At 48.5% G+C, this 24,015-nt stretch overlaps 1 protein-coding gene across 5 annotated transcripts in view; it reads right to left on the bottom strand.

Annotated features, from left to right (window-relative positions):
• PLXNA4 (plexin A4) overlaps positions 1 to 24,015 on the bottom strand; it is a 502,572-nt gene that overhangs the window by 148,014 nt on the left and 330,543 nt on the right. For all 5 annotated transcript variants that reach the window (XM_021078941.1, XM_021078938.1, XM_021078940.1 and 2 more), the window contains one exon: positions 18,508 to 18,639. In XM_021078941.1, coding sequence (XP_020934600.1) covers positions 18,508 to 18,639 — 132 coding nt within the window. The remainder of the gene's footprint in view (positions 1 to 18,507; positions 18,640 to 24,015) is intronic.

Here is a 24,015-nt window from a genome sequence, read left to right as displayed (position 1 = left end):
CTCCTACCATCTGCCCCTGTCTCCCCTCTCCATAGTGACTACCTTTCTATTATTTGACTAGGTCAGGTGCATCCTGCTTCAGGTCTTTGCACTTGCTGTTCCCTCTGTCTAGACTGCTCGCCTCAGATATTCTGGGTCCAGCGCACATGGCATCTATTCAGAAAGAGCTTCCTGGGCCACCTGGCTGAAACTTGCCCCCATCACTCGTTCCAGCTCTTCTCTATCACATGACTCTGTTTAACTTCCACTGCAGCGCTTATCACTAGAAGAAATCTTCTTGGTTGCTTATTTGCTGTCCTGTTCATAGTCTATGCCCATCGCCTCTGGAATGTAAACTACAGAAAAGAATGGGTGTCTCCTGTTTTATCTACCACTGTATCTTTACTATTTGCCAAGTAACTAGGGTCACCCCCACCCCCACCGGCCCCAGAAGAGTTTTCCTGCCGCCTTCCTTCTCATTCTCCTTTCTTCTCTTTCCTTATTTATTTATTTATTTTCATTTTTGCTTTTTAGGCCCACACCCATGGCATATGGAAGTTCCCAGGCTAGGGGATGAATTGGAGCTGTAGCGGCCAGCCGACAGCACAGCCACAGCAACACCAGCTCTGAGCCGCATCTGCGACCTACAGCACAGCTCATGGCAATGCTGGATCCTTAACCCTCTGAGCGAGGCCAGGGATTGACCCTGCATCCTCATGGATACAGGTTGGGTTCGTTACTGCTGAGCCACAATGGGAACTCTTTTTTCTTTCCTTTAACTCTCTTTATGGCCCCTCCCCATTCCAACACATATCCATTAGATAAAAATGAAATACAAAGTATGCTATTACATTAGAGGAACCACAACGAATCCTGCAATGATTTCCTCCAGTCTTTTCTGCAGTGACTCCCTCGTTCCCAACCCTTTTCCTTGGTTCCCTGGCTGTCCTTGATGGATGCTTGCAGGAGGAATATCCTGAAAGGAGGACTTTCGCTAAATTGTCTCCAGGCTGTTTACTCGTGAACTGCATTTAAGCTAATAAGAAAGGCTTCCCAGGAAATCCGCAGGCTCCTCACCATTTTCACTCTTGCCCTTTGCCCCACTTCAGTCTAGTTAGCTCTGCTATCATTATTTCTGTGGAATGGCATATATCTGTGCCATTAACTCTACATCTTTCTAGGGGAGAAGAGATTGAGAGGAAGAAAAGACTGATTATTTATCAAATAAAAGACATTTCTCCTCCGAGTGGACAGCCAGGAGGATCTTCTGAACTCATTTCTACCCTGGAAATGGGGTAGCTGCTTCTGAAATGAGTCCCCTGTATTGGGGGTGGGCTCTGTTTTTACGGCCAGTGGGTAATAGCATTTCCTGATTTATGAATTGGCATCTAGGGGAGGTGCTGAGCCCCTGGATGGATTCATCATGGGAAGAACAGTCATATAAATAACCCTGTCACATAAAATTATTGTTCTCATTTTGATTTTTTAAAAAATTCCTTTTGTGTGGTGGTGGGATTTCAAAGACGTTAGTGGAAAAGCAGGAGAGGAATACATTATTTGGCCCCTTTTTTTCTATACGACAACAACAAAAATATACAAAAGATATTCTCTAGAAACAGTGACTTGTATAGAAGACAATCACCAACATGGATAATTAATAGGGAACCCTTGGCACTTAGCTTAAAGCCAATGCCAAGGTCTTGGCCTGAGATGACATGTAGGGAGTTTCATCTCATGAGTGTGGCTTAGGCCCTACTTGGGATATTTTTAAAAACTGGTAAAGAGAAAATCATTGCATGTAGGTGTCCCTCATCTTCTCCAAATCAGTGTGAGGATTCATCTAAAGTATCAAGTGCTCACTGAACGTCTGCCTGGTACACATCACTGCTCAGGTTCCCTAGGGCTGCAAAGATACACAAGCGGGAGTGTGCGGTCCAAAGGCTGTGCGTGAGAAAGACTCAAAGGAGAATGCAGGCTTTGTTTTGCATGCACACGCTTTCCCTGGTGAGAGGTCACAGGACAGACTGGAGCAGACAGTAGGACCAAAGCAGAGGCCCAGGGGTGAGGACACACATCATTGGCCGAGCAGAAAACTGACAGCCACTCAAGCTTATGCTTCATGGAGAAGATCCTTCTAGCTATGAACTTGTAAGGTCCTTGAGGACAAAGACCCTGAAAGACTTCTGTACCCACCTTCTTATTCCTCCTGACCTTGAGAGTTAACGCATAGCAGCCAGGACAAACCACCCTGTTATCTATAAGAGGCCAGCAGGTCTGTCATATTTCATACTTTGGAGAGGCCATACGGTCTGTCACAACGACACAATTTTCCTGGGGATGGTAAAAGCGGCCATAGATGAGATGTGAATGAATGGGTGTGACTGGGTTCCAATAAAATTTTACTGACAAAAGCAGCAGTTAGGAGTTCCCGTCATGGCTCAGTGGTTAACGAATCCAACTAGGAACCATGAGGTTGCGGGTTCGATCCCTGGCCTTGCTCAGTGGGTTAAGGATCCGGTGTTGCCATGAGCTGTGGTGTAGGTCGCAGACGCGGCTCGGATCCTGCGTTGCTGTGGCTCTGGTGTAGGCCGGTGGTTACGGCTCCGATTCGACCCCTAGCCTGGGAACCTCCATATGTTGAGGAAGCGGCAGAAGAAATGGCAAAAAGACCAAACCAAACCAAACCAAACCAAACAAAAAAGCAGCAGTCGATCAAATTTGAATTGTAGTTTGCCAACTCCTCTAGTAGGCTAATAATAAGTGCTTGTTGAATTGAGTCGAAAGGACATCATTTGATAACATGTGCATCTCACTTAAAAAAAAAAAACTTGAAGTTCCCGTCATGGCTCAGCAGTTTACAAACCTGACTAGGATCCATGAGGATGTAGGTTTGATCCCTGGCCTCGCTCAGTGGGTTAAGGATCTGGTGTTACTGTGAGCTGTAGTGTAGGTCGCAGAGGCAGCTCGGATGGCATCTGGTGTTGCTGTGGCTGTGGTGTCGGCTGGCAGTTGTAGCTCCAGTGGGATGCCTAGCCTGGGAACCTCCATGTGCCGCAGGTGCGGCCCTAAAAAGCAAAACACAAACAATAACAAAAAAACCCTCAAATGTGACCTGACAAAGTAAATAACTGCTGAACATGTTAAAAGAGTTATTTTCTATGCAGAAAGATTTCCATGGTACTCTTAACATACAATCTGTTATAGAAGCATATTTTAAAGAAGGGTCCCTTGCATAAAACCAGAATTTCTGTATCTTCTCCAATAAGCAAGATACTGCAGAGACACCATCTCTTTCCATGGCACCAGGCTCCAGAGGGCGCTAAAGGGGACAGAAATCTCTCTCTTCCTTTCACTGGTCTAGAGAAGAAGAGTGCCAGGAATCTGGAGGTGAGAACCAAGAGGACGGGGGGCAGGATTCTTTTGTTGGATGTGGCCTTGGGAGGGGACCAGCAGTGGCTGTTGAGCTGGCTCTAACCAGTGCGTCTAACCATGGAGGCCTCTGTTCATTGCTCTAATTTACTTCTTTGTTTTCATGGCAGAATAAACTCCAAATTCCAGGGGTCAACTAAGCGCCTGCCACTAGCTCCTGCGCGGCCAAAAAAAAGCTTGGTGTCATCAGTCAATGCCAACTAGTTAATAATGACCAGCCTCCTTGCTAATGGCCCGAGGCAGGGGTCCTTGGGCAGCAAAGGCTCTAGCAGAGAGACTTACAGGCAGCTGCATGGGAAGAATGGTTTGCAAGAAGCATTTCTGCTGGCCACGTTCAAGGGCGGATCCGCTCTGCTCAGCTTTTGAAGAAGGTAGTAATTAGTTTGATTCTCTTCGGTGCACATGGTGAATGCAGCAGAATCTGGCATTTGGAGGGCCACTGGAGGCTGTCCCTGTCCTCTTGACTTGCTTCAGGTTTATGTCTATAACTAAGAAATATCAAGACTGCAAGGCATTTCGGGGGGTCGTGTTCCACTCCCCCTGGGAGCAAAGAAACTTTCAAGTGTCAGGACTCCAGACAAAAAGAGGCCACCGTAGAGGAGAGCTGATAAGAATCCAGCTAGCGCTGGATCACACAGTGTCTCTTGCAAACTGCAGGTGGTGAGGACAACCACTAAACAGGAAGCTTCTGGAAGGCATCAATGTCATGCATCTTTGTATTTTCCCAGCATGGGGACCTACACACAGAGTTGCAGGGACAAAAATTTCCAGGCCTGTTTGTATGTGGTGGGCAGCGCTTCCCAACTGGTTAAATGCTGACATGCAGTGATGCTGTGGATGGGCCACAGGTGTGCTACCATTGATCCTTTCGGCCCTTGGGGCAGCCGGGAAATGCCTGGAGAAGATGTGCTTCCAGAGCCTGGTCCCCTCTGGTCAAGAAGGGACCTCCATTACCCCAGTGAGCAGAACAAATGCATTCATTTTCCATGTGTGCCTGAACAAAGTAACAAGTGAGAAAGCTTTGATCTGGGACACAAACCGAGAAAACAGCCTCAAAAGTCTGGATCTCACAACAAGCCGAGACTTGACTCCAGTTACTCTGTGTCCGGCGTCTCCCTGCCACCCTACAGCTATCACACTATACTGTCAACAAACAGCCACTGAAGCCAAATTGTTGTGATGGAGAAATCACCTGACTAAAAACTAGTGGAGAGTCAGAGGGTGTTGTCAGCACGGCTTGACAGGTGAGTGGGATGCTCAAAGCTGAAGTCACCTTAATGCCAGCAAACATAAGACGTTACCCCTAGAGCAGTGGTGTTCGTTCTGACCAGGACGTGCGGCAGGAGATATGTTTGACAGCGCAACCCAAGGCACACACGCGTGCTCATAGATAGTTTCACAGACAGTACTTATCCTTACTGTGTTTGATGGACACTGTTCGATTCGATTTTATTCTGTTCCATTAAAAAAAAAATTCTGGTCATGACCCTTTAAATTGATTTTGTGACCCACTAAATTGATTTCTCGACCCACTAATGTGTCATGACCGGCAGTTTGAAAAACACTGGCCTGACCCCATTCCAGCTCCCTCTCGCTCTGCGGAGAGGGGAACACGGAAGGTGAAGGTGAGATAAAAGAGTGGGATAAAAGCGCGGGGGACAGCGGGAGGAATGCCAAAAAGTGGACCAAGGAGTGAATGGGAGTGGAATGAGACAAAGGAGACATGGATGTCTGCGGAGTGGCTCTCAAGCTCCACATTGGCCATAGTTAGACAAGGAGCTTGCCCACCGGCTTTCATGGCCACAGCTGTGGTTACGCTAGCTGCTGGTCTGAAGATTTTCTCATCTGTCAGCACCATCTCAAATTCCTCACCATTGCTCCCACAGGGAATTTTTCACCTGCTGTTCAGGGATCTGGGCCCCAGAAAGATCTAGAAGCCATTGGGTAAATCACCCAGGAATAAAGAAACTCTCTGCAATGACTCTGCCTTTGCTGATGAACCAACACACAGTGGGCTCCATGGGCTTCTGAGCTGGGTCTAAACAAACTCTTGAGGACAAAAGAGGTGATTTCAGAAAGCATCAGGAAGGTGGAAATCGGAGATAGGAGTGAGAATAATTTATTTATTGATTTGTCTTTTTAGGGCCGCACCCACAGCATATGGAAAGTCCCAGGCTACGGGCTGAATCAGAGCTGTAGCTGCCGGCCTGCACCGCAGCCACAGCACCAGATCTGAACTGCATCTACGACCTACACCACAGCTCACAGCAACGCCAGATCCTTAACCCACTGAGCAAGGCCAGGGATCAAACCTGCATCCTCATGGATGCTGGTCAGATTCGTTTCTGCTGAGCCACGAAGGGAACTCCTGAGATGAGAATAATTTATGAAGCAGCTGCAAATTTGCACACTCCTAAGGCTAGCGGCTCTCTAAATAGTTTTGACTGCACCCCTGGTAGTGAAAATCAGTTTTTGAGCGTGCCCTACAAGCCTCGCATTTGCCAACAAAGAATATATGTGTTCTCCTTATTAACACCACTCCAGGATCAAATATATTCACAGTTAGGAAATAATGAAGATAAAGATAAAATACCATCTTAATTTTTATTTTCTATTATTTTATTATATATTACTTCTATTTTTCATTATTTATTTATTATTTTATTTTCTATTATTCATGAGTGATACAAACATTTTAGTATCACCAAGAAAATTATTATTAATGATGGAGACTATTGTATTAGGATTGGCTTCATTATTTTGGAAAATTCTTGTTTAGCAGTGAGTGATACGGGGTTCTGAGGCCTAGGGTTCAATTTATTTCAATACTTTGTTTAATGGCTGTCATAACAGGAAAAGACACCTCAGGTAGGCACAGAGAGGCAAAAAGCACACTGTTGGCTATGCTGACTAAATCAAGATATATTTTTTTTTTGGCTTCATGCACCAATTATGCGAAGATTGTTAAAATTTAGCTAGTAGATTTCCACCTTCTCTGATGTCAGTCAGGTGTTCCTTCAACTAATAAGTAGGTGCTGATTTTTTTATATTTTTTAACAAATGGGTAAAAACTCTCTGAAACTGTTTATTTCGAAGATTTTTACGCAAGGAGAAGATTCCGTTTCCAAATTTTCACAGTTTGGAGGTATGAGTTTTTGAAGTGTCACATTTCCTTATTATCAAATCTCCTAAAAGTGAAAATATTTCCAAACATCCTTTTTTTATTTCCCCAGAATGGTCTTCCCATGTTATAAATTCTCTCTGAAAGTAGTTAGTTTCTAACTCATCGTTAATACATTACCTTTATATGGAGGGGGCAGTTGAAATGTTTAATTTTTCAAAGTTATCAGCAAGGTGTCATAGTTCTGACAGCTGCTTGTCAGAACGGAAAAGGTCAGCAAATGAGGAACATTTTGCTTCTTTTTAAAGAAAAATCTTTATGTTCCCATAACCAGAAGACCTCTGTGTTGTATAAAGTTTTCATGCTCACTCCCATCTCATTACAAAATATTGTAAAGATTCTATTTAAAGGATTGTTTTTTTAAAGCAATATTGATAATACCAGTTGCATATAGATTGCAGATCTGCTGTTGTAGACTAAAGCTGAATCATCCAGCGAGCCCACTACTGTCTACGACCTGGGGACGTGGCCTTCTGCCCATGCCCTTCCTGACACCTAGATGGCTGATGTATAGACCAAGGCAGGAAAACAGTACCCAGTACCCACTGTATAGGAAACATGAGTGAAGTCTAATTTCTTCTTCCTCCCTCCCTTCTCCTTCTCTCTTTCTCTCTCTTTCTTTCTTTCCTTTGTTCCCTCCCTCCCTTCCTTCCTCCCCCCCCCCCATTCTTTCTCTTTCTGCTTTTTAGGGCCACACCTGCAGCACATGAAAGTTCCCAGGCTAGGGGGTCAAATCTGAGCTGCAGCTGCGGGCCTGCACCACAGCCACAGCAACTTGGGATCCAAGTCACATCTGCTCCCTACACCACAGCTCACAGCAATGCCAGATCCTTAACCACTGAGTGGGGCCAGGGAACGAAGCCACTTCCTCAGGCTTACTAGTCGAGTTTGCTACCACTGAACCACAACTGGAACTCTGTAATTTCTTTTTTAAAAAGAAAAAGAAATAGATGTTCTAACCACCTCTTCCCCTGCCCCATCTGATCATTCTTAATGTCAGTTAGTACTAAAAATGCATGTTAGGACCGCTGTGCTTGAGAAGCAAAAAAGGGTGCCAAGTGTCTAGAGTTTGTTCTTTGGAGATCTGGAGCAACATGATACACAAATGAATTGCCTCTTCTAAATCATTGTGCATTTAGGAATATTGGGTTATCAGCATTCATTTAATTGTTGAAGCTAGAGTAATGAAGATCTGAGAATAAACGAGGGTTTCTACATTAAGAATTAACCCGAGCAGATGCAAAGTGCTATAAGCCGTGAATCCCAGGTGAGAACCACATACATCTGAAGTGTGATGGTAGGTGAGAGGCAGAGGGTCAATGATTTTAATGAAATTAGTGACTTTCAGAGAAGGACAATGAATCGTAGATTAAGGCTGGGGCTAAGCTCAGAGCTGAAGAGGGCTCCACGTGCCTAGGAAGGATGAGAGACGGTCCTGGGAGCGAATAGGAGCTGAGCAAGCCTGAGGGCAGTGAGCTGGAGGGAGAGAACCTTGGCCCCAAAGTCCAGCTGTGACCTTGAGGCTCAGATCAAAAGAAGCCTCCTTTCCCCATCTCAGAAGCGTTGAGACCAAGAATTCAGTCTGTGCCTAGAGATGAAGCACTGAAGAAGAAACCAGGGTCAGTCTTAGAGCCAGGGAGAGCAGCTCGAGAAAAGGGAGAGAAGCTGGAAAAGCTGGCAAAGGATAAAAATGAAGTCTTTCTCAGTGGACATTGTGCTCTGGATGCTCCTGGCACAATGAATTCCATGGTCAAATGAGTCTGGGAGACATGACCTCCTAAATTTGCCACTGCACCCCCAGAGTAATCATAGGTATTAGTTAGTACACTGATGCTCTAAGAAATGCTGCTCGAGGTAACTGCTTAACTCAGATTTCCATTTCTCCAAGTACATGTGACCAAAGAAAGCCTTTTTTTTTTTTTTTTTTAATATCCTGCAAAATTTTGACTCTGAGAATCAGACCTGGCCTAACTGATGTTTAGAATGGTGCCGAGGCATACCAAGTGATTTCAATCAGACAGAAAAAGAGAAATATCATGTGATGTCACTTATAGGTGGAATCTAATTTTAAAAATGTTACAATGAACTTATTTACAAAACAGAAAGAGACTCATAGATTTCAAAAACAAATTTATGGTTACCAAAGGGGAAACGCAGGGAGAGGGAGGGATAAATTAGGGGCTTGGGATTAACGTACATACTCTGTTCTACGTAAAACAGATAACCGACAAGGACCTACGGCAGAGCACAGGGAACTCTACTCGATATTCCACAATAACCTCTAAGGGAAAAGAATCTGAAAAAGAGAGAATATGTGTACATATAACTGAAACACTTTGCTGTACACCTGAAACGAACACAACAGTGTAAATCAACTGCACTCCAACAACTTTTTTTTAAAGTGCTGTGGAGGCAGCAAGGGACACGTGGGCGGTCTCGGGTACACGTCACACTTCACATGTGTGCTTTTCGTGTCCAGAGACGTCCCCACCTTAATGAAAGTGAACATGCATCGCTACGTCCTGGGGTTTAAAGGGGGCTGCAAAGGAGTGGGGTTTTCCTTGAGGGGGTCTCTCCTTCAACCCCGAAGGTACCTACAGGTGTTCGTGGTGACTGCCTCCCAATGGAGGTATCTCAAGGGAGCGAATTGAGCACAAACAGTCCATTAGGACAGCCTCAGTGACCTTGGACTCAGGCTGGAAGGAGTCGCTGAGTGGGGAGTGTGGACTGTGGGAGCCGCCTGGGTTTGCTCTTGGCCCCAAATAACGGCCTGCCGGGTGCTGGAGGAGACAAGAGTGAGTGCATGAATGATGGAAGTAAAACTATTGTAGGTGGATTTTTTTTTCAATAAAATATAGGCACCCTTTAATAGACCAGCATACTAAAAATAATAAAGATGAACGCTAAGAGTCGTTGAGCCCTTGTTAAGTGCCGGGCACTACACTAAGAATTGTATATACATTTTCTAACTTACTCATTGTAACCGTTCAGGCAGTCAGCACCAGCCTATCCCCATGTTACTGTTGAGAAAACTTAAGTACTCAGAGATTAAATAATTTGCTCCAAGTCCTATAGGTTGAAAGTGGCAGAGCCAAGACCAGAAGCCAGGGCTGGTGGTTTCAGCTCATGCTGTGAACCCCCTCAAGTCACCCAGCAGATATTGATGCCTTCAGCACCAGCTCTGAGTCCTTTTCGAGGAGGATACACCTATTTCTATACCTGCTTCTCCACTCCTTCATTATTTTGCACAACTTTCTTTAAATATCCAGTCTCCCCCTCCACCAGCATGTACTCCCTTGTAATGATCACATTCTCTCTGAGTCAGTTTCAAATTCATGTCTCCATTGCCTACACGTAATATCTGAGATGCACTTAAGAGACTCAGATCAGATATAATTCTGCCATTTGTAATTTCTACTTTTATACCTATATTGTGTTTAGCAAAGTCATGTGACATCACTCATACCAACCAGTCATCCTGAACAATGGCACAAATTAACACACATCTATTTACTGTTGAAAACATCTCATCAATATTCAAACTGAGTACACAATTTACTTAAGCATCCAGGATTTGTCCTTTTCTGCACAACCTCAAGCACAAGACAGCCCATGGAACTTAACCACTTCCGTTCAGATGCCATCCCTGAAGGAAGGGGAGAGGGCTGGGATTGTAGGAGTTTAGCTTCTGTCCACACCCACCCTGTGTAAGGGGATGGGAAGCGCACAGAGTTGAGGCTTGTCTTGGGAAGCACCCCAAGAGCTCTGGCCTCTAGACCAGAGTCCTGGTGATATGAACCCCAACCCACGAGGAGAGTGTGCCCTTTGGACCAGCATTTGCCTTAACTGCACAAGGAGGTTGGGGTTCCAGGATAATCCCACTCTCTTTTCACTATCTTTAGACTGGAGTTTGTACCCACCTCACTCCTCCAGCTTCCAGAACTGCCTTCCTCTGCTCTTATCCATTCTGCACAGTGCCCCGCCCTGTGCTGGCCATACAGTGCGCACTTAATAAACACTCTTGGGAGGGGCCTGAAAGGTAGCAGAGACACAACCCTCCCACCCCTGCCCTCTCTGCCCGCCCTGTGGAGTCTCCGCGTGGGCTTCCATGTGCACTGTTACAGGTGGTTGTCTTTATACAGGTACTTCAAGTGCCATGAAAGTATTGCGAGACCCTGGCACCCAGTGGAGAGGAGATCTGACTGCCAGGGCAACTGTGGGAGACAGAGGCTCAGTGGACTCAGGGTCAGAAAGCTGCCTAGATGTTTCCCTAATCACCTGGCCCTTGGATTTTCTGTCTTTCCTCCCGCTCTTCCCCCGACCCCACCCTGCCTTTACGTACGAGCTTTTCTTCTCTTGTTCAGGGCACAGAGAAGAACAAGCCATTTTCCTGTTTGCCCTGGAAGTCCTGACAGGTGGGGAGCCAGAAGCTATTCAGGTGCCCAGTCTGTGATAACCTCAAGCCTAAACTAACTTCCTTCCCCAGAGCGGAAGAAGAGCTACAAAGAAACCCCACCAAGCCCTGCAGAGGGGCCCACAGCTCTGTCTGACCGGGGTCCAGCCCTCAGTCTCCTGGACTCGGCACTAACAGGTGTGAACACTCAGCCTTTTCTGGGGGATCTTGAAATGGACTGGGGGTGCCAGGGAATCCTGGGGAGCTGGAGGCCAGAGCTGAACTGGCCCTTAGCCCCCTAACAAACAGTGGTTTGTCCAGGCATCCCTACCCCGGCAGCAATCACTCCCTAAGAGAGGTGGTAGTGAGATAGTAATGATGATGCCGCCTGCACAGGGTCCTTTGCATGCACTGCCTTCAATCCTAAAAGCCCTGAGCACAGGTTATCAGCATTTGCATTTTCCACATGAAGAAACCAAAGCCTCAACTGCCTGAGTGACTTGCTCTGGGAGTCAGAGCTGGTGAGCGCCAAGGGCCGAGATGAAATCCCAAGTTCACGGCCTATTAATGACCATCCTGTAGTCTCCATTCTACTCACATTTCTGCCTCCCAGTCACTCCCATGATCGTCTGAGAAAAGTCAGGCCACTGTCACTTTTTTTTTCCTCTTCAGGAGGCTCTGAACTCGACCCCATTCAGATGTTAGAATGGTGCCTCTATGAGTGACCCTTAGAAGTCTGTTGGAGGCGTGTGGGGGTGGTGGGGTGCCTCTCTGCCTATTCCCTTTATGGGGTATCCTGGCTATGCCTGGAGTCCCATGTACCCCAAGATGTTCTAGGACAGAAGGGGGCTCTTGTCCCAACTTGCATCAGGCTGGAACTTAGGAAGAACAAGCAAAGGGCCCTCCTTCATGGGGCAGTGGGGCAATTCTGAATTCTTGTCACCCCGTTCAGCCCAGCCCACCCCACCCCCATCAAGTCCTTTCCATGCCTAAGGCTCGTTTTTGTGGCGGAGGATTGCGGTACAGACTGTCCTGCTGGGAAGACGCAGAGATGAAGCGCATCGCTCGGTCCCACGGTCCTCGCTGGAAAAGAGTCTGGAGCAGACCTTGCAGTAGGAGCCAAGCCAGTTCTGACTTGGCTCCTCTGCCAACCTGCTGTGTGACTCTGGACAAGCCAGTTACCTCTCTGAGCTTCAGTCTGCTCATCAGTCGCAGCGGGTAAAAGAGAGCAGGAGAGAATTGGGCCTGATACGCCTTGAGGACTTTCCGAGCTCTTAGGTCTTTGACGCTATGGAGAACCAGGTCCCAGCACGAAAGTGTGTAGGAAACTGGAGCAGGACCTCTTTTCCCCTATCCGAGTCCCTCCTGGGGACGACCTGCCTCTGTGAGGAGGAAGGGGAAGGGGAACGCCTCTGTCCTGACACCCAGGAACCTTCAGGATCAGCTCCAGGCACATGGGAAGGCTCCCGCCTAGGTGAAATTGGGTGAAGCGCGGCAACAGCTTTTCTCTCTTTGCGAATGCCTGAGGTGGCTTGTGTGCTGTCATTCACTCTCAGGCCTTCGCTTCAAGTCCCCTCTCCCAGGAGCTATCAGAAACAGCCCCGTCTGGTGCCGAGAGCAAATGTCCAAGTGGGCTTGTCACAGTGTCAGCCATCCGGATGGAAACTGGAACAGACAGCTGGGCTGCAGGCTGCAGGGGCTGCAGGAACGACAGGTGCTTGGGGACCCAGTGACAAGGGGGTAGAATTGTTCCTACGGGAGCCCAAACCCTTGGGCAGCAGGAACCATCTCCACGACTGCAACTCAAATGAGACCTGTGCCCACGGATCTCTGAGATGGTCAGACCTGACCCTGGCTAAACTCGGAACATCCTGGGAGGCAGGCAGGGCAGGGAGGGACGCTGAGGCACAGAGGAAAAATCTCTGTCCCCTTATCATATGGAGGGTCCTTGGCAGAGGCACCATCTAGGGAGGAGTCCAAGTTCCCAGGCACGTGAGCCTGTCTGCCTTGAACCCCAATACCACCTTCTCCTGAATTGTGATTCCCCTGAAACTCACAACGTGGTACAAATCACTCTCAAAGCATCCTCTCACTAATCCCTCCTACCCACCATGCAGACTTAGCCACGTCTCAATTTCACAACCCCAGGCAAAGAGCTTGCAAAGAATACAAGGGACAAGGAACATGCCTCTTCCCTTTGACCGCTCTGTTCAAAATTTCAAGCCTTTTCTCTTTCTTTCTCTTCCTTCCTTCAAAGGCTGCACCTGTGGCATAGGTTAGGGGTCAAATCAGAGCCATCGCCACTGGCCTATGCCACAGCCACAGCCACGCCAGATCCCAGCCATGTCAGCGACCTACACCACAGCTCAGGGCAACACCAGATCCTTAACCCACTGAGCGAGGCCAGGGATCCTCATGCACACAATGTCGGGTTCTTAACCCACTAAGCCACAATAGGAACTCCCTTTCACCCAGACCAGTTTTCCCAGTCCCCCACTACTGGCTCCATAGCATTTATCACCAGCTAACCTCCTACAGGACTTATTGAGCAGACTGCTCTTCTTGGCTGCTTCCTCTTGCTGAAACTGCAAGCTCCGAAAGCTGAGATATTTATGTTTCTTCACTGTTGAAACCCCAGTGCCTCGGCTGGTGATTGACACACAGTAGGTGCTTAGTGAATATCTGTTGCGTGAATGAATGAATTGGGCTTGGGTGATTCCTTATACAGTAAAAGGGCCCTCGTTACTTCGCTGCCGGATTAGGCTGGAGAGCCAAGCAGAGCTGCCGCTGCCTGGCCCCACTTTCCTCGGTAATGCCCACCACAGGCCTGGGAGAGACCTGTGTCCTGGTTCACAGTTGAGACTAGAGTGCCACTAGCTCATGCAGGGCACGTAAGCTATGACATCCCCAGGTAACTGGGAGCTGACCCACTTCAACATACAGCGCAGGAGAGATGGCTTTGGCCCAGACGCAATGGCAAGTCTATCTCCAAAGCAGGAATTCGTGTTTAAGGCCTCTGGCTCCTAGGCAGGGGGGAGCTGCTGCGTGGGATGCAGGGATGCTGAAAGTCACTGAGAAAGCCGCCACGTGCTCTGGGGCCTCTCAAAGAAGAGACTGGCCTTGTGGGAGGAACAGCTGCTTCTCCTACCCCCCATAGGGGGTCGCTCCAGGGCACCTGAGGACGGCCCAGGCTCTGCCGCATCATCTCATCTGTCTGCCTCGCTGACATTTCCTCTCACTTCCCTCCCATCAGTTTGGCAGGTTTTTATCACACTGGTTTCAGTGCGTATAAACCTTCCCTTGGGAGAACTGCAGTTGTAGTAAATACACACCACATACACACACGCAGATGCGAACCAAGCAAGGAACGGATGGAGACACAGACAGAGACAGACACAGGGGAAGGCATGTGAGAGTGTATGTGCGTGCTAACACGCACGCATGCATGTGTGTACACACACACACACACACTCCCTAGGGGAGATGTCCAGAGCCATGCAGAGGAAAGGAAAAGACAGAAACATAATCCGGCGCTGCAAGACACAGGCAGACCCTGATGAAATGACACTGATACCTAGCAGGGCGCCCTCAGCCACTCTGCGAAAAAGTGTACATGGGAAGCAAGCCTGCTGGATGAGAAACAGAGAGGAACTCACACAGCCACACCAACAGAAACAATATCCCACCTAGAGCATTACTCAGCTGGCCAATAATTGTACCATAGCTCCCATGGCTCTTATGACTCAGGACCTTCCTAGGATTGTGGTCGTTCTGTGCCAGAACCGAGGACGAAGGCCAAACATTTATTCTTATTATAAATCACAATATCACACCTAGGGCTATGACACATGACCAGCACATCATGTGTATGGTAGTATGAATAAGAGAGGCAAAGTGGGCTCTTTAAGGGTAACCAGCGAGTTTACATATATGAAAACACAAAGCAAAAAACAGTTCAGGACAGGGCGAATGTCACGGCGGTGCCGAACAGATGCCTGACGTTGGGGGAACACTTTCTTTTTGTAATCTTTTAATTATGTGAGTTCGGACTTGGGAAATTAAGAGAAGCAATACATCGTGTGTATCAGCCTTTCCGATTCCAATTCTGGTTCCGTGAAGACACGGGGGATGCATTCATTCACGCATCAAATGATGACCAAGGGCTTTAAGGTGAGGTTGAGGCGGGCAAAGAAGACACAGGGCTGATGACAGTCTAACTGGAGGACAAGACAAGAAAGTCATCACAACTTGGACTGAGAAGAGCCACCACAGAGGTGGAAGGAAGAGCTCCCTTTAAGGGAGAAGAAAACATTAGCCAGCTGAGAAGGTGCAGCGCCTTTCAGGCAGAGCCAACATCATTGCTGAGCGTGGACCCTCGGCCTGAAGTCTCCGCCTGCAAAGTGTTCGGATCTGTCTTGGCTGGGACTGAGCCACCAGCAGACGGGAGGATGGCAGGGGCTGGTCCTGGGTCTGGTATCTCCACATATATTTACCAGCCAGCTCTTGCCCAGGCAGAATGGCAGGCTGTGGGGTTTTGATTAGCTCTCCACTGGGACCGGATCCCTAAGGAGCCTGCTTCAGCCTTGACCTGGACTCCTGAACGCCACCCAGATAGGTCACCCAGAATCTTGATGCCACCACCTGCCCCACTCCACACGCAGCCAGTTCCAGACACTCCTGTCGCAACGTCATAAGCCTAGGAGCCTCCATTTATCAAGCCCTTGGTCTGTGCCAGGCTTTGGTCATGCCAATTACAAGCATTAGGTCACTGGAGCCTCGGAACAACACTGCTGGATTTTATGATAAACTCCATGGGCCACTTGAGACCAAAGAATCTTAAACAGGTTAGGAGCGTCCCAAGATCTCACTTAGTAAGTGGTAGAACCGAGGTTCGTGCTCAGATACCCCGACACTGAGGCCTGTTCGCTTACCCAACATGCCATATCAACACTCCCCACAAATAACCGGCATCCCAGTGGATGCCCTTGCTCGCCCAGATGTCGGGGCCTGGCACTGTGACTTGGGGGGCCGGCCACCCCTCCTCTGTGAGGAGCAGCCCCACAGTGGGTGAAGGCCCTGACTCTATCCCCTCCTGCCTCCCTCTCGACCCCCATGGGCCTGCAATCCAGCGCTCCCAGCATGCCCACTGCCACACCGGAGCAGGTCCTGACCACTGATGCTCTCAGGGAGGTGGGACACTGAGGTCAAGGTGCTCAGAATCCCAGCTCAGCTGTTAGAGGGGGCTCCCCGGAGCTTTGATACTTTCCTCTTTGGAAAGTCCCAGCTTCAGAAATTCTGGCTTTCAGGTCTCTTAAGAAATCTTGAAACCTGCAATGCCTGTGGAGGGGTCTTCTCCAAAGGATGCGTTCCACTAAGGAAAGCTGCTTCCCCTCAGCCTCTAGGGCCTTGGAGGTGGGCGGAGGGAGCGGGGAGAGGGGGGCCCCCCTGCAAAGGAATAAGAAATGAAGGCACAGGAGCTGCTTCATTCCAGTCCTGACTCCCGGCATAAATGCCCCCCTCTCGGCCCCACAGCAGGCCGTTCCCAAGTATGGCAGCCTCGACGGGGGTACCACAATGAGTCCCAGTGTGGCCGAATGGGGGGTCCCACCCCACGAGAAGATGTCATCAAGCTCTGGGGAGGGTGGGGCTGCTGCAGGCTGCCAAGACATAATGCACAAGCCCTGTGGGTGGCATAATGTGGTATTTATCTCCCCCACTATGCAGAGAGGGGGACAGGCGGAACAATCCAGACTCTGTCAGCAAGGTCCTCTGGGGAGTTCAGGCCACGCTAATGAAGATGAATAAGACCAGGGAATCTGCCTTGGCTGCTCAGAGCGAACGTATACATATTCATGGGCTGGAGGGACAGCTTCCAGAATGACCCGTCCTTCACAGAGCTGACGGACAGGGGCAGAGGTATGGCAGTGCTAAGCCACGCCTGGGGTGGGGTGTGTCTTGCAGGCTGTGAATTAGGGCACCCCACAAAATACCCTTAAATATATGGAGAGAACGCTACCCAATATTCTGTGATCATCTATGTAGGACAAGAACCTGAGAAAAAGAATGTATATGTGTATGTGCGACTGGGTCACCCTGCTGTACAGTAGAAAATTGACAACACTGTAAACCAACTATCATGGACAAAATAAAAAACATTTTAAAAAAAGAATCTTAAGGAGAACGGACACATGTACATGTATGACCGAGTCACCCTGCGGTACAGTAGCAATGATCTCAACCTTGTAAATCTACGATACTTCAACAAAACTGAAAAAATTAGAGAGTTCCTGTTGTAGCTCAGAGGGTTTACGAACCCAACTAGCATCCATGAGGATGAAGGTTCGAACCGGGGCCTCAGTCAGGGGGTTAAGGATCTGGCGTTGCTGTGAGCTGTGGGGTAGGTTGAAGATGTGGCTTGGATCTGGCATTGCAGTGGCTGTGGCAAAGGCTGGCAGTTGCAGCTCTGATTCGACCCCTAGCCTGGAAACTTCCTTATGCTGCATGTGTGGCCCTAAAACTCTAAACAAAAACAAAAACATTTTAAATGTATGACATTTCCAAGGTGAAATGTTTTCCTTTGCCTGTTGCAAACACAAGTCCTGGTCTGAACTTAGGAGCCCCCGAAGAACTTAGTTCTCAGCCGAGTTCCAGAAGCAAACGCAACCTTGCTACCTCCTACTTCACATCGGCTCACAGCAATCCCCACAGCCACCGTCTGGGTTCTGGCTGCCGTCGCCTCGTGGGATTTGCTGGGGGTCCCATGTTAGAGCACACGTGAATTCTCAGGACACACGCTACAGCTTCTCACCTCACGCATGTGGACCCTGTTGTCTTATCTTTTTTTTTTTTTTTTTTTTTTTAGGCTGCACCCACGGCATATGGAGGGTCCCAGGCTAGGGGTCAAATCGGAGCTATAGCCATTGGCTATACCACAGCCACAGCAACATGGGATCCGAGCCATGTATGTGACCTACACCACAGTTCACGGCAACCCCAGATCCTTAACCCATTGAATGAGCCCAGGGATCACACCTGCGTCCTCATGGATACTAGTCGGGTTCATTACTGCCGAGCCACAGTGGGAACTCCGACCCTGTTTTCTGGATTTCCATCCATCTGACTCTTCCTTCAACTAAGTTTTTTAGGCAACAAATCCTTTCCCACCATAGACGTCCAGGGTCCGGGCAGGTGATCTTGGTAGATTACACGGGGCGTAAGGAAATCTGGGCCATGGGCATCTGTACCACGTTTCTTCAAAAGAGCAACTGCTGGCCCCACACTAGACACACTGTCATCTGAAGTTAGTGGATTTGTTCTCGGCTCACAGACCTTTTGCTCTTTGCAATGTTTCATTCCCCGTTTCAGCGGGCTCAGCCTCCGTTCCCAGGCAGCAAATTGGGAAGGATGCACACGGAGCCAAATAAATCACATGCCTTCTCTGCGGCCGGCCTCCCGTAGGTTTCCGGAGCCACCGGCCAGTCTTCGGCTGCAAGACGAAGGTGCAGCAGAACTTGGGGAGCCTTACCTGCCTTTCCGACATGATGTAGAGCTGCTCGTGGTCCTTGGAGAAGGCCATGTCCCGGAGGACTGGGCCGGGCTCCACCACCTGCACCGTCTCATACTGCAGGGCGTTGCCCCTGGGCCCGTCTACTCGGATCTGTAGAGAAGAGGAAGAAGAGAGCCAGGGTGAGTTCAGACGGTGCTCTGCCCGCAGTCCCGCTTCAGCCCAGAGCCCTCGCGGTGGGCAAGGGAGAGGCAGCAAGCTCTGCTGCCACGGAGCCCAGACGCCAGGCCCAAAGGAGCAGGGGTGGGACATGCCCACTGTGGGGATGGCAAAGGGGCACGGTGGGGAGACCAAAGCTGGCTGCGCTGAGAATGTGGTGTTCTTCTCCTGACCCACGGTGTCTCAGGCTGGCGGCTTTGAGGCCTTGCTTGTACACCTTAGGAGAGGAGGACGGGGCTGATGTCGTGGAGAGGCATCGGGATCAGGAGCAGGGGGTAAGTGGATAAGCCTCAGGTCAGAGCATCGTCTTGTAAGAGCAAGGCCATGTGATCTTACATGTTTGTCAGCAGAAACGCATCTGGATGTGAGGATGCGGGCTGATTCTCTGAAACCGCAGCCCAGTAAGGCTGCTGCACCTTGGGGGGACTTGTCCAGGATCCAACCCCAGAAATTTCACACCAAGTGGGCTTGTTCTGACCATTAACCCAACCCACGGGCTTATGTCTCCGATTTTGGCATGGTCGTAGGGTCCTCAAACCTCCTAGAATTTCGATTCACGTCCCCAGGGGAAGGGGAGGTGGGTATTTCAGGAAAAGGTGTCTGGGGCATGAGTTATTCTCAGTCTTCCAAGGACACTTAGCAGCCTAGGTCGTCCCTGGGCCATTTATCAGTCCTTCCTTCATAGAACTGCCCGGACAATGTGGAGACAATCGGCAAAGACTTTAGTCCACACGCCCCAAGACTGAGGACGTATCTAGAAGAGACGGCGCCTTCCCAGGCCCACGTGATGCTTGTCTGGCCCTGGGGGTTGGCTCATCACGAGTCTGAGCTAGATTTGCCACGAGCACGGCGCAATGCTAATAACACCGTCCATCCAAGTCAGGCGCAAACATTACCAAGGGTGGAGAGTGAGGACAACGCCAGAGGGAGACGGGAGGAGGCACAGCCAGGGGATCGCCAGCCCTGATTGGATGTCAGTGGTATGAATGTCTGTAAGATACTGCAGTGTCATTTTAGCGATTTTAATATCAAAACTAAGGGGAAAAAAGACATATACCAAATATTCCTATTATATACTCATTTTTAATTTTCATATTTATGAGATCAGGGAGAATAGCAGAGTGATTCAGAGGAACTCAGTTATAGAAGGGAAACTGTTTTTTTTTTTTTTTTTTTTTTCTTTTTTTAGGCTGTACCTGTGGCATATGGAGGTTCCCAGGCTAGGGGTCGAATTGGAGCTTTAGCTGTCGGCCTCCACCACAGCCACAGCAACGCCGGATCTGAGCCGTGTCTGCGACCCACACCACAGCTCAGGGCAATGCCAGACCCTTAACCCACTGAGTGAGGCCAGGGATCAAACCCGAATCCTCATACACACTAGTGGGATTTGTTTCCCCCGCTCCACAGCGGGAACTCCCAGGGAGGCCACACTAATGACATGACTTTATCCGGGAAGTCTGCTGCCCCTTGTTTCTGTTGAACTCACCACACTCTGACACCAGGGGAGTTTGTGACTTCTATGTTTGATTTTAGGTTTGTGCCAGCCTGTTTGCTGGCCCTCCTCTTCAGCATGGTTTTGCAGCCCTTCCTAGATGTCAGATACTAGGAGATAATTTTGCACATAATTGCTTATTGCCATAGCCCTCTCAATCCTATGGGTTTCGAGTCATTTGTCCTGGCTGGCACAGCCCCTCCAGCACTCATTCCACCCTCTCTCACCTTTTGGGTGGGATTGGACCTACCCTCTGCTTCCTGGGGTGGTCTTCCACAGGCAGAAAGCCAATCAGTTTAATCTCACTTTCTTGAGATGGAGAGCGATGGAGAGAAAGCAGACCCAGAGAAACAGGTAGCTCTAAGAACTGTAGGCAGCCTTCATGTCATAGGGGGTGAGGTGGGGGAGGGGAGCTGGAGCCACAGAGATGGAAAAACGTTGGTCACTGGTGATGTCCCTGAGCCAAGGAATCAAAATAACCCCGAAATCTGCTACGTGTCGGGAGTTTCTAGGTATTCAGGATATTTCCTTGTTGTTAAAGCAATAAAAGGGATTTCTGCAACATCAAAAGCCCTAACTGATAGACTGAGAGACAGATGAGGAAAATGGGATGCAGTACATTAAACAAGAGGCCTGCGCTATAAAATCTGTAGACAGAATGAGAATCCAGCTGACTCTGAAATCCATGTCTTTCCAACCACTCGTTGCACGAGGGGACCGTGTTCCTTGATGGGTTTCATGGCTACCCCTTGGGGGTGCCACCGAAAGGTGGGGGGTGGGGTGGGGGGCTGAGTCGGTGTGTGCAAGCAGCCATTCCTGATTCTGAAGCTGAAACCCTTGAGCTTGACAAACGGTTATTTTAAAAATGAAGAAATAAATCAATGAAGTTCAAACTCTTCTTTGTGGATTTTCCATTAAGCTCCGGAAAACAACAACAGCAACAAAAGGAATTAAAAGGAGATATGTTTAGCCTTGAAAATCAAAATGCCTTGGATTCCAATAGCCCTCCTCCTTCTGTCCCCACCCCCAAGCCACCAGATGTCCACCCTGGCCAGGGCCCTCCTTAATCAGAATGAAACGGCAGCTCATGCAAAAACCAATTGGGATTACCACCCAAGTCTGACCGCGCGGTGATGGCCTTGGCCCCCAGCCCAGCTGGGCTTCATCCCCAGCTGTGAATCACCCCTGGAGCAGCAGCATGAGAGTGACACCATGCAGCCTGGCTGGTTTCCAGTCCCTTAAGGCCGCTGGCTGGAGCAGGCACCCCTGGGGAATCCTAGAAGACAGACCCCAATCAGTGCCCTATGGTCTGGTCCCCAGGGGAAACTGCATTCACTGCCTGGATATTCACCTTGATCATTTGGCTCCAATGTCCCTGCTCTTTAGGATGAAGTGATGTGCTGGATGCAGGTGGACCTCAAAGGAAACTTGGCAAAGTGGGCAGGGACAGAGGAGTGGACCAGGGAGCACCGACAGGGTATGTTTACCCCGGCCGGGGAGGCAGGATGGGGTGAAGGCCCCTATCCTGCCCACTCCACCAGGGCGGGAAATCAGTAACTGAATCAGTAAATGATCACCCCATCCCACCCCAATCCACCACTTGTTCCAGAAAACAGAAAGGAAAGCATCCATTCATCCACCTGCTGAAAGAATCTCACACAAGACAGAAGGAGCTCGTGGTGGGATGTGCTGTATGATGGACAGTCATAATGTTGAGGTAGGCTGGACCAGCCTCTGGCTCTCAGACCATCACACAAACAACAGCCACAAGAACTATTAGTGATTGAGTGGCTGCTGTGTGACACTGAGCAGCTGCTATGTGACAGGTGTGATGCTAGACATTCTACATGTATTTGCCTTCTAATTTAAATCCGATAACTCCTTAATATTATCCCATTTACAGGCGAGGCACAGAGAGGTGTAATACCTTGTTCATGGTCACACATCTAGCGATCGGCATGGTCTTGACCCTTACCGGGGTCTGACCACTTCCAGCGTCCGCTCTTCAGTGTACTTACTACATCGGTGCCTGCTGAGCCAGGTCCTACTGGTTATAGAAACCTGCATCTCTTCAAGGAGTGAAAGTAGTTAATGTTAAACAAGCACCACCCCGGGAGCCTGGAGGAACCATGTCTCTATCTACCGAGTCCTTCTGGGAAAGAATCATGCATATGAATGAAAAAGATGCTGTTGTAAATTTTCAAAATAACGATCCCTTATATTTTTGTTTTATACCTTGCTGAGAATGTTATTGTTAAATAACATTGTCTCATCTGATGGCTGTAAAATTTTTACGATGTTGACTGCCAGCGTGATGATTCTCACTTTACCAATGAAAAAGCTGAGATAGGAGCTGTTCAGTGCCTCGTCGAAAGTTGCGTGATAAACCAATGACAGGACTAGAACCCAGGTCTGATCCCGAGCTCAGAGCTTGCCGCTATTTAAATTTGCCAAGAAGCTTTTTGACAAGGCTCTACATGAAAAGGTATTAAAAATAATGAGTCTCCATGGGACTTTGGGCAGTTTGGCCATGGACAGAGAGCCAGCTTGGAGACAGAAAAAGACACACTTCTGCATGAAGTGGGAACAGGAGGACTCCCCAGGCACTAGTGTTAGGACTAGTCTTATTTAACATTTTTTATAAATGGTCTGGAGGTAGGAGCAGGAACATCTGCAGCTGATTCTAAGCTCTTCAGAACAGCAAGAAGACCAATGACGACAAGGAACTACAGAAAGACAGCACACCCTGTGTGGGGCAGAGAGTGGGAGAGGGGCTATAGGTGGGCAAATAGACCCCCAACTTCAAGTCTACTGGTGGCAGAGTCCATGCCTCTTGCATCCAGTGCTGTAGCCCCAAGGCCTGGCACAGTACCCAAAACATGGTTTGTGCTCCGTAGGTAGTTACCGACAAATGTTGGTGAGCGTATGGAGAAAAGGGACCCCTTGTATGGTACTGGTGGGATGTAAATTGGTACTGCCACGAAGGAAAACAGTAGGGTGGTTTTCCAAACAATTAAAAGTAGAACTGCCGTATGATCTAGCAATTCCACGCCTGGGTGTGGAACCCAAGGAAATAAAATCAGCAGCTCAAAAAGATTTCTGCATTCCCATCTCCATTGCAGCACTATTCGCAATAGCCAAGATATGGAAACAACCTAAATATCGATGGATGAATGGATAAAAAAAAAAGTGAGATATATATATAATTCAGCCTTAAAAAAGAAAGAAATCCTGCCATTTTCAACAACATGAATGAATCTGAGAACATTATGCTAATGAAATAAGACAAACACAGAAAGATAAGTACTGCATGATCTCGCTTACATGTGGAATCCAAAATAGTCAAACTCCTAGAAGCAGAGAGTAGAATGGTGGTTTCCAGGGGCCAGCGGGAGGGGAAAAGGGGGGAGATTTTGGTCAAGGGATATAAGGTTATTAGATGAATAAGTCCTAAAGACCTCATGTACCACAATGTGACTATAAAAATAACAACGATACAATACTGTATACTTGAAATTTGCTAAGAGGGCAGATTTCAAGTGTTCTGACCACATATACATGCAAAAAATGAAAATAGTAACTATGTGAGGTGATGGGTATGTGAATTATCTGATTGTAGTGATTATTTCACCACATGCATAAATCAAAATATCAAGCTGTATACCTTAAATATAGATACTTTTTGTCAGTTACACCTCACTCAAGATGGGAAAAGTAAGCACTTCCTAAATATATGATCAACTCTCTCTAAAGAAAACAACCCGTCTTCTACCGATCAGATAGCAGACTCAAGGTAAGATCAAGGTAAGAGGCAGGAT

This window comes from Sus scrofa, chromosome 18 (assembly GCF_000003025.6).
Source record: "Sus scrofa isolate TJ Tabasco breed Duroc chromosome 18, Sscrofa11.1, whole genome shotgun sequence".
Taxonomy (NCBI): domain Eukaryota; kingdom Metazoa; phylum Chordata; class Mammalia; order Artiodactyla; family Suidae; genus Sus; species Sus scrofa.
Note: the sequence above shows the minus strand (reverse complement) of the source record. Positions and strands in the feature narration are given on the sequence as shown.